General features: G+C 40.3%; 1 protein-coding gene across 1 annotated transcript; it reads left to right on the top strand.

Moving 5' to 3' along the window:
• Positions 1–389: 389 nt before the first annotated feature.
• Positions 390–851, top strand: CUNH11orf87 (chromosome unknown C11orf87 homolog). Its single transcript, XM_044441447.1, has one exon. It carries the CDS (start codon positions 390–392, stop codon positions 849–851), a length of 462 nt encoding a protein of 153 aa, XP_044297382.1.
• The last annotated feature ends 10,811 nt before the right edge of the window (positions 852–11,662 follow it).

Below are 11,662 nucleotides of genomic sequence, written 5' to 3'. Positions count from 1 at the left end.
TAAATCTCTTCATCCACAGCAGACAGTGGCTCATTATTCCAAGTGCCACCGCTGAAGCGTGTTTGTGTGTAGACTGTTTTGGGGGTTGGCAGTGGAATATTGTGCTGGAAAGGTTCGTGCTGGCTCTGGTGGGAGGTTAAAGGGAAATGAACAAGACAAGAAGGTGGTTTTGGGCAGCATCCCACTGTCTTTGTTTTAAAAAATGCCGATGAAAACTCATCCTTGTCTTATTTTTCAGGCTGGATCTTGATTTCCTCTAGTGAAGGAGAGAGAGAGTGTGTGAAGGCAAAGGAATTTCCCAAACAAGTGTAATAGCATCGCCAGCATCCCAGTACAAGCATCTGCAGCGAAAGGAGGACTGTTCCCGTCTTTACAAAAAAGCCTCCTCAATGAGTGCCAAGCTCTCCAAGGAGTTGAGGCTCTCCCTGCCAACCTGTCTCTTCAATAGGACATCTGGCTCTTCAAATACAAGTAGCGCCTGCATCACGCAAATGGGGCAGCTTTTCCAGTCTTTCTCGTCCACTTTTGTTCTAATTGTTCTAGTCACCCTCATCTTCTGCCTGATTCTGCTCTCCCTCATTACTTTCCACATCCACAAGAGAAAGATGAAGAAACGGAAAATGCAAAAAGCTCAGGAGGAATATGAACGGGACCACTGCAGCAGCACCAGCACCAAAGCGGGTGATACATATGAAATTCCCCAAGGAAGAGAACCGTCCAGGCTAGGAAAAACCACTCCGGATTCTAGTATCCAGTGTACTTCTGCCCCAGAACCTCAGAACACCCATCCCAAAAGATCATGTTTGGACACAGATACTCAAGAGCTTTTGCAAACAGTGGTATTGTCTTGATTTTATTCATTGTTTTTTGTGGGGACTTCACCAAAAGACACTATTTGGTGTTTGTACATATTTGAGTGGTTATTATTATAATCTTGAAGAAGACAACAGTGACAAAAATTATTATTACTATTAATAATGAAAGAACCAACAAACCAGAAGTGAAATGTATGACAAATTTCATTGCATTTCTCACTGACTTTTTGCAAAAGAAAGGATACGTCTATTTATTTATTTACTCTTTTGGAGAAGACAAGGAAAAGCTGCACAGTGTTACCAAATATAAAATAATCTTCCTGAAAGAAATGGTGCAGCCAGTACAATTGTGATGTACATATATAAGCGTTCCAAATTACATAGAACAGTGAATCTATATTTCTCTACCCTGCTTTATTGGGAATTATACTTAACTGTAACAGTATTTAAAGGACTGTTTTTAGATCAACTGCCAGTAAGGAAAATGGGAGGGACAGTTAAAATGGGGGAGGGTGTAGCAGAAAGGGAGAGAGGACTTCTAAATGTGTGTTTGGAGTCCTCAGTAGCACTGCGGAGCGGGGAGGGGGACTGTTCCTTTGCCCAATTTGCAGTGAAGAATGAGCTGACCTTTCTATAAGGTTTTGCATGGAAGTAATTGTACTTTTTTCCAACATTACCACTCTCTTTTTTAGAGATGGGCTTTTGTTTCATTTTGAAATATCTGCCCCTGCTTAAATGTAAGGAAGATAGAAATGTCCTCCTACCACCCAATGCAATTTCCCTTCTTCTTTTAATTCTCTCGCTTTCTCTCTCTGCAGTATTACATACCCAGTGCCCTGCAAAGCAGCGAATGCCAGACAGTTTAGCTATGCTTCTATATCTATATCTATGGGAGGGAATTGGGTTGTTACTTCACAGGAATGTTTTGGGTTGTATCTTTCTCTCTCTCTCTCTTTAGGCATTTTCAAGTGTAACAGCTGTTTTCTTATATTAAATCTGAAATAAGATACCTTTTGTGGTGACCATGACCAAGGTGACGTGCAGTAACTTATTTTATCATCCGATCTCTTAAAACATTGTCACACTGTTGGTAGGAAATCCATTTCATAGCAAATCCTAGGGCCCTTCCTCTGCAATATATTCTGGTTTACCCTAATTCACAGCACCCTACTAAAAACTGAATTTAGCATATGAAGCTGTCTTCTGTTCTTATCAGGATATATCTTTGGCATGACACTATGTGGTGACTGCATAATCCACTCTTTCCTTCTTAGTTGTTTCTGTGAATTCAGACCCAAAGGGACGTGTGTCAAATGGCATATATTAAAACACAGTGAAATATTTCAAATAAGATGGATCAGGTTTTCCCAAGGAGAAATAACCTAAAATTGCTTGAGGAAAGTGAGTGAGTGACTGCCTGGGATGCATGTTATTAATAATGGAGGGAGTAAACTTGCTTAAGATAACCACTTTTGAGCCCCATTGACGTTAACAGATGAAAGCTAAGTATGTGCCTTACACTGCAATCAATTTCCATATACTTAGAAGTGAGTCCCATTGAAAACAGTGAGACTTTCTTCTGAGTAAAGATTCAGAGGACTATATTGTCCCCCCTCGGAGCAAGTGGGACTTAAATGTACTTAACTTTACCAGATACTTCCTGAAGGGTTTTGGTTTTTCTTGCTGTTTTGTTCTGTTTTTTGCAATTATTTTCTCATTTCATTTAAAAGAAATGTTATTTACAAGAAAAGCAGTTGATTTGGCTCAACAGTGACTTCGTTAATAATTGGCTATTATTCTTTGCTGCAGGTGCCTTAAGTAAGTGGGCTATTGTCTAAAATTCCTAAAATCTTTTGTGTACAATACTCAACAAGGTGGACTCTTTTAGGTGTTTGTTAATTAATAACAAAAACAATGAAGGAAAATAAATGGAAGATGACATCTTCTAGATACACATTAAAAAGTAAAGACTGAGTGGATTAAATGTTCTCACTATCTTTATGTTCTTCTGCACATTCTATTCTTTCCTTCCTCCAGTGATGGTAGAAGTATAATTCTTTTAAAGCAAGCTACACTTCTTTAGATGAATTGATTGTAGGGGATGGTTTGAGGAGCACCAGGAAGGACAAATTTTAACAACTTAGGTTGCAAATCCCATTGTGGGGCATCAAAACATAAAGCTCTGGGTTCATGTCTATTCTATATATTCTCTTTCTATTCCCCTTTGCCCTCTTGGCTAATTAGATGAAAAATTGTTGCTGAGCTAGAATGTATGCTTCCAGTGCTTTTAGACAAGTGCTCCATCATTGAGCCAAAGGTAGCTTGATTCAGAACCTCATGATAATGTATCATGCCAAATACCCTTTGTATTGGCAATTAAGATTTAAGCAATGCAGTTATATAAAACTGGCACCTCATGCCTTTCTTCACTAGATACAATTTTATTTATTTTCTGGCAGTCATTCTGTTCCTCTGAAGTATGGTATCAATTTTAATTCTCGGTGGGATACACCTGCAGACTGAGGTGGAACACTCTAGGGACAGATTTATCACCTCAGCAAAAATTAGGCCTCACTCCCATTAAAGCCAGTGTAACAATCCAGCTGTGACTGGTTGAAGTTCCATTGTTTTCAATGGGACTTTGGCTTAGTTGACACAGAGGACAAGGCAGGAGATACATGATGTCTGAGCTGTACCACTGTAGGTGACAGATGGGGCTTCATCTATTGGGCAGTATAGAAATGTCATAAATAATCATAAAAATAGATTTTGTGAATGAGGGGCCTATTCTCAACTTCTTCCAACATGTAATCTTTAAAACAATGTTAATGTATGTAATCATGTAAGCTACCACAGACAATCAAAAGTAGTAGAACTGAAACCAACTGAAATCACATTAGGGGGATCTAGAACAATGTCCCTATTAATCTAGCGGGACTGGGATCTCTCTGTGTATGTATATATACAAGTAAGTCTTGATGTACCTAAAATTATGGGCTGTAGATAGGATTACTGGGTATGATCCAGCCAAGGCAGGTACATTCATACCCCATTGATAACAATGGAAAATATAGAAGCTGTTATCTACCTATTGATTTGGCGGTAAGGTTCATTGAACTCAATGGGACATAGTTTTAAATAGAGATGTATAGGATTGCACTGTTACACCCATATATATTTAACTCACTCCCATGGAAAACAATGAGAATTACAAGTGTTTTTTCTCTGCCTGGACTAAGCCCATTATTTTGCTTCCATTGATTTTGTGCCTTGCTGTTATGAATACTATTTTTGTTTTTATGATATCCAAATAGCACCATGTTGCAAATCACTCCAGTGTATTTCAGGCTAAGGATTCTACCCTAGTATCTGAAATCAATCGTATGCTTTCCTCTCTTAGCCACTCAGTGCATGTAGCAATTCCCCAGAGTTGCACTGTCCATCAGACTTTGCTGCAATTAGAAAATTGTGCCATTTGTGGAGAAGGCTATAAAGGGATACATCAGAGCAGTCTGTATTTTAAAATGCAAAGTGGTCTGTATTTTAAAATGCAATGGAATGATTTATAGCTTGTATACATTAGCAAAGATCACCAGTTTTGTTAGCCATCCTTGTTTTGTGATATCCCTGTTAGGATTGAAATGGGCTAGATTGTGATTCACATTTGAGTTTATTTTCCAAGAACTGAGAGATAGTCTTTTATTTAAGGGCTTGCTTAAAAATAAACAGCAATTCAGCGTGCCTTAGAACACACACACAAAGTGCCAGGTATTAGAAATGCAAGGTATTCTGCTAAAGACCGCAGTAAAGGTTAATGAGGGCATTGAGCTTACAACAATCATTCTAAACACTTTTAAGCATTAGCTCTAAAGGGTTTATTTGAATAGGTTTGGGGAAGCAAGATGATCAGGCGATGTGTAGATTTAATGTCTTAAAGAACAATGTAAGAGTAGCTAGAATGTTTTTTCCAAAGGGACTTGGGGCACAGAGATTCTGTCAAATCAATTGCTTCAAAACCCAACAGCTACAACTAAACTTCTCCACTTATCATTCAGTATTAATAAGGTAGATGATTCTTTCACTTTGAATCAGAATAGCAAAGCAAATGGTTTACATTAACTGAGGAGTCTAACAGTGAATTCTATAATTGTTTATGCAGAAGTAAGTCCTGCTATGTTTAATTAGGCTTACTCCAAGATACATCTGTTTACACTTGTAGCATAAGGCTGCAATTCTATAACATTTATGTGAGAGTGCATTCATGTATTAATATGGCAGATTAGGTTGTAAGACTGAAAACTGATGAAAGCTTTTAGGAGACCAATAACTTCTAGGATAAACTTAATTGCGTTTACTTCTGAGAAAATACACTCAGGATTGCATTGCTAGAGGCTGCTGTATTGCACTGTCAATAGCCTGTGAAACACATTTTTTGATGTCTGCTGTGGTCTGTGATCAAACTGTTCTTGCAGTGTTTCAAGGGTTACATCAGAAAAGCCAAACCAAACCCCTGAGAGCGTAACAGATTGGATAGCGCCCATTCTGAATGAGCCATTCCCATGCCAGTGATTAGCATGTTTTAGTAATGATGTACATCTTATGTTTTAGTACCCTGTGTGGCAAATTGGTTGCATTTTCACAGATGCACCCATACGGCCATAGTTCAAATTACTGGAGGGGTGTATGTTACATTTTAGGTGCTGTTTTAGAAGACTATGAAGGAGGGACACAATTTGGTTAAAGGAAGTCAGCTCATAGATTTCATGGCTCCCCTACCTTTTTTGTTCCTTTGTATTTCAAGCACTGCATGTAACCTTTTCTTCCTGCTGCTGCTGCCTCCTCCTCTTCTTCCTCTTCTTTTTAAAGGACTGACTCTACAAAGCTTTCCTTAAAGGTGTGAAATTGACTAAATCGGAACCCTCCTGCAATCGGCTAAAGTCAATTTCACCATATCATTGGCATGAAGCAAATGGGGTTTTCCATTTCCTCCTATTTCCGTTAGCGGAGCAGAGATTCAACCTTTGAGCCAATGAGAACATTTGACCCACTAGCCATGTGTTTTGGCATGCCACCCGCCTGGCAATTTCCCTTTTTTCTGCCATTCTAGGGAGGCAGCAAAAACCAGGAGGTTAATCACGTTCCTGGCAGGCCATGATAGATGTCATTGGTGGACTACATTCTGGCTGGAGAAGCAGTGTGTGCCTGCAGTAACATATTCAAGCTAGTGGTGCTGGGTCTCAGGACAACAGAAGCAGAAAGAAACAAGCTATTCGTACTGTTTCAGAGAAATGTTTGTACACAGTCTGAGCCATTCTAAGGCTGATGTGTCTTCCTATGGCTTTTAAAAGTTTGTCATGCAACATCTGTCACTAGGGAAATATCTGTCTGACCATATGTGGCAAATTCCAGAGTCGCCATCTTTCTGCATCTTGGAATGTCCAATTGGCTGCGGAGGGGGGATGAATAAATGCCTTTCGAAAATGGATGATTCGAGACCTCTGCAGGGTCTTTTCCCTCACACGGTCATATATCTTATGTAGAAGCTTTAAAGGCCTGATCTACATTCCACAGAAGGAATCCTGAGGCAGTGAGATGAACTGAAGGGAAAGAACATCTTTGAGTCAAATGTTTACCAACTCTTTTCTTCCTTTATAACCATATCATGAATCAGGTAAAGGAAATTACTAAGGTGCCCTCCCAGAACTATTTTACAATCCAGCAACCTTTCTGGAGATCATCTTTGAGATAAAATGAATACTATTGATCCAATTTGCTGGTGGAAGGGGATTGTATTAAGAGCATAAGTACAAATAGTGATGACCCTTTGCTTAAAAAGCTTTTTTAAAGGAATAGGAATTTACTAGTATAAATATTCTTTCCTTCTTCCCAGGAAGACTGGGTATCTTGCAGTGTGTTTATCCTCACACTTGCTGTGATGTATGTTAGTAGGTAGGTTGCTTGTGCAAACTGACAGCCAGACTAGTAACTGGGACCAGCCCACTTGCATTGGTGGTCTGTATGCTTCTGAGCCCAATGCAGAGTTCTGGTTTTAACCTACAAAGCCTTATACTGCTTGGGACTGCAATACTTGATAAAACTCCCCTCTCAACCTGAATCTACCAGTCACTGGCCCAGGTGCCACCTCCAAGAAAACTTTAAAAGGTGGCAGTGAGGGAGAAGGCCTTCTTGGTGGTGGTCACTTAATTATGGAATGGTTTTCCCCACTGATGCCTTCCTGGCAATAGCTCTGCTATCTTTTTGGTGTTAGATTCAGCCTACCCTCTTCTCCCAGGCATTTCATGACATGGGGAATTTATGCCAGCTGTTCTAACAGGCCTAGTTTGTAGCAAAATTTCTTTAACTCTTAAAATATCTTTTTAAATTCTCTATATTGAAAAAAATTGTATTTTACTGTGGTTGTGATTTGTGTTTTAAGGCTCAGGGAGCTTCAACAATTGAATGGGATATTAACTAAAGAAGGAAGGACAGATGCAGACAGGGCCGATGTGATTTTGAACTTAGGTTTTTTCAGTTTCTTAGCTCTATCCCACCTGGCTCCCAGTGTGGCAAGACAGAAGACTATACATGCTTGCTACCATTGATATGGCTAATCTGCCTCTCCCATCTTTTCCAGTGAGAGTTTCCCCATTAGGATCCTACAAACAACACCTGCAAAAAAATGTTGCAGCCTATCTTCACCTCCAAACAGAAGTGCTGCTGTCCAGGACTGCAGCCAGCCAGCCATGTTCCCTGAGATACTAAAAAAGACTCAAATAGGACATTTATCCTCCAGTTTCCATTTTTTCCTGACACAATTTCTGTGTTTCATGGCTACCTCTCTGGGCCAGTTTTCTTCAGGACGTTGTCTAATAAAGTGTATCTCGAGGAACTGAGGTTGCTTTGAGCATGCTGATAACAACCTCTCGTTTCTCATTGACCCCTTTATTGTTCCACCTTTTTTGGCATTCACCCTCTGAGGGCATTATTAGAAGGAATTAGGAGGTCTTGGTTAGGTGGGGTTCCATAGATAGCTTTCCATAAATCCACCTCCATCACGGGTAGCAAAATGGGGTAAAAACATTAAAAGGTCCTATCTTGTTAAGTATACTTACTCTGTTACCAGGGCTCAGACACAGTGACATGCAGGTGCAGGGAAGCATGCTTTGCTACTGTCAGGGAGGCCTCTGTGGACTGAGGTGGGGAGAGAGGGTTGGATGTTTGGTATCCTGCTCACCAGACTGAAAAATACATTCAGGTCTGTTTTGCTTTTTAAAAAGATTGATAACTCTTCCTCCACAGAGAAAAGATGCACTACAAATTCAGCCCTGTAGACCAACAGTCTGTGCAGAAGTGTTTTAATGAAGAGTGGAGAAGAATTACAATAATTTTTCAGTTACAGAACTGGAACAGAAATGCAATGGCAAACTCAGTGCCTAAGAGTGTACAGAAAAATGCTGACGTTTTACCACTGAAAGATGTTGTGGTGATTAGTCTGTGACCTAATGACTGTTGTGATCAAAAGCTATGAATACCAAATGACTTCACTCCTTCAACTATTTCCATAATATCTAGATGTTATCTATGCTATTTCTTAATTGATTTTTACATTTGATAGTCTCCTTCCCACCACTAAAGCCCTCGGTGTGGTTCATATGACATTATGGACATTATTATTATAGCAACAATAAAAGTGCAATATAGTAGACTTGTTATTTGTTAGATTTCAGGCTCCTAGAATCTTGGGATGCACGTACAGAACTTGGTGCAAATGACATATAGTTCCAGTTACCCTCCAAAGCTTTCCTCAGTTCAAATGCACGTGTGTGTTGATTTGTTTCTGTTGTTAATCCTTGTTGATCAACAATCAGAAATCCTCACTGATCTACTGAAAGAGACCTTCTAGTAGTTCAGCTCTCTCTTTTGTCCACCCCTCCCTGCAAAGTAACCCATGTATAAAATGCAGGAACAACTCTATTGGAAAAATAGTGAACAGGAACAATAATAAAAACTGCAAAGCAGAAGCAATTTTAAGCCATCCCTTTTTCATGCCACTGCAATTGATTGTTACGAAATTATCAGCCGACTATCGTTTGTCAAACATCTTGCAATCCCACCTTTGTGGTCCTTTCCCCCATTTTGCTACTGAAGTGAGAAGGGATGATACTGGAGCCTGTGCTTTCTCCATGCTGGAAAGGTGTGGAGGGCACAGATGAGAAGACTGCCCATGTACACATGTTTGCTTTCATAGGTGCACATCGATGGATCTGGCAATGGCATGAATGGGATGCTTGGAACCTGGAATGCTACTCATGTTAAGCAAAGAGTGGCGTTTATACTGGGACAATCTGCTCACATCTCTCCATCTGGCTGGAGTGAGCTTTCAACTTAAAACATGTTGTGACAAGGTGGGAATCACTGTTATTCCAAACTGGGTAAGTAAGTGTGTCTGTGTTAGTGTATGGGTGGGTGGGTAGAGACTTTATCGGCAGCCAAATGATTATTGTAATGATTTTTCTTTACATTTTAGTTGCTATTCTGACAGGAATGATCATACAATTGCAATACAACACATTTTCTGTTCCCTCCTTTGTGAAACACAAGAATACGTTACTGTGTAGGCATAGAAGTGATTCATATTCTAGGTGCGCAAAAGTTGGTAGGATTCCAACAACGTATTTTAATTGCACATTCCAGGCTTTGGGAATTATGTTTACAGGACTTCATGCAGATGAATTGTATTCATGTTTACTCAAAAGTAACTCACCATACATTCGAGGGTCTTATTTCCAAGAAAGAGTACATACGATTGCAGCATCAATCTGCTGGATACAACTCTATGCATATTTAGACAGAAAAAGTCCTATAAATACCTGCATTCTTAGCCAGCTACACAGGACATTTTATTCTATCCAAACATGTACAGGATTGGGCCTAGCTCACTGTGTGAAGACTTTCCCCTCGCCACATTCTTCAAGCATATTTGCATACATCTGAACCTCCTTTTATATAAGGTTTCTTGTTGAAATTCAGCTTTAATTCCACTGGCAGTGAACATTTACAACGATTCAGTGAGTTGTTATGGAATTACGCTGTGGCTGGCCCATATTTCTAAAGCTTCTATGTTCACAAGGGGAAAAATCAAGGCAACTGGCAAGATGCGGCAAGTAGTGATGTCAGAAGTTAGTCAGGGAGGAGCGGCTTTGGTACGGGTAGATGCAGCTCACCATTAAGACCACTGGACAGAAAAGCTCAGAGGACCCAGAGCTGCTGTGTTCATTCATCGTGAATATGAACAAGAAGAGAAACAGGCTGCCAAATCCAGTTGTAAGTCAGGGATTCTCAGTGGAAGTCTGTACAGCCCTTGCAGCATCCTATATTAAGCATCTGGCTTGCAATTATACATTCATTTAAATATGCTATTCATCTGATGTACTGCACAGCCTTTATGTTGACCCACTGAAGAGTTGCACTATAATCGTATCAACCTTTACCCCCCCACCCACCCCCCGGAGAAGATACACCCCATGGAAGCTTCTTTTTAAAATGCTCTCTCCCACTCAGGGTAACTATATGACAGAGAGAGAGAGGGACAGTTTTCTTTTTCTTTTTTTAAGGGTAGCCAGTGGGGTTTGTCAGCTCTAGAATAAATAAACTATTCTGCAGTTATTCAATAGGTTAATTCACTGGTTTACATTGTATATCAGGTAAATGCTATGTTTGTATCCACCTCACAGATTTAGATAGGCCCAGTGTTTATCAAAGTAGAGTAGAACAGATTGGGATCTGCCGGTAGACTGATTTGCAGTAGATTAAGGGGTTTAAAATTTGCAAGCAAAGAATCAGAATCTTTGCAATGACTGTTATATTAATCACCTCTTGTTTTATGCCACTGCTCCTCACTTATAAAAGATGGGTATTGGCTGACTTTGACTGGTTCTTTGTGCAGTTTTAGAGTTTGGAGTTAGAATCCCTGATCTGCGGTAACATCAGTGCACATTAGCACTTGGGCGTGCTGGTTCATGGTGAAGGTGGGCCAGTACACATGTGCATGGTAAATATCTCCACCCCCTGTGCCATCGCTTTGCTTCAGCCTCCAGCTCTCCAGCCACTAGTTTTCAGGTTCTAGTACAAAAAGTAAATTAGAACTCATAAGCCCAACTCTACCAAATGGCAAATTGCAACAGCTACTTTTATTCATTAGTTTGGTGGTTTCACTCAATGAAGCAACACATTATGGCTCAAAGTTGTGGCTTACAATATTAATAACATGCAATGAGAATGTAAAATGCCATACCCTTAATTCTAAAGCATCCCAGGTGGAGCAGGATCCATTGTCAGAGGTGTTACCCTGGCCCCTTTCTCTCCTGTTCTTTCCCACTGGGCAGTTAGTGGTCAATGGTCATAGGGCAGAGGGAAACAACCAGATGGAGACTATTTTCTGGTACTATCTTTACCTGCTTCCTTCTGTCAAAGTCAGTTAGGCTTCACTGACTTACATTTGACTGAAATTATCATTTCTATTCTCATAATGTCATTCATATTTCTTTGTGTTAGGATATACCAGTGATTGAAAAGTTTGGGATTAGAGACCAAATCTGGCCCTGCTGTGGTCCCAATCCAGATTTCTGAGGTTCCCCAGATAGCCTGCCTGCCTGCCTGCTCTCCTTCCTTCTGCTCTCTCCACCATTTGTTGTGGGGGGTGGGGGGGTGCTGGCCTCACCCTTTTGGCTTTCTTCCCCACACTCCACTGGAATACAGCCCCTGAGAGATTTTCTGAGATTGAACTCAGGCCTTGAGCTGGAAGTTTCTCTACATCTGGGATGCTGCCATGATCACAGATGTTGATT

The sequence above is a fragment of the Varanus komodoensis genome, unplaced genomic scaffold (genome assembly GCF_004798865.1).
Source record: "Varanus komodoensis strain SLA01 unplaced genomic scaffold, ASM479886v1 scaffold4, whole genome shotgun sequence".
NCBI lineage: Eukaryota > Metazoa > Chordata > Lepidosauria > Squamata > Varanidae > Varanus > Varanus komodoensis.
Note: the sequence above shows the minus strand (reverse complement) of the source record. Positions and strands in the feature narration are given on the sequence as shown.

Bases quoted from the DNA above. Each gene is read 5' to 3' on its own strand.
- CUNH11orf87 (XM_044441447.1), top strand. From the start codon at position 390: ATGAGTGCCAAGCTCTCCAAGGAGTTGAGGCTCTCCCTGCCAACCTGT.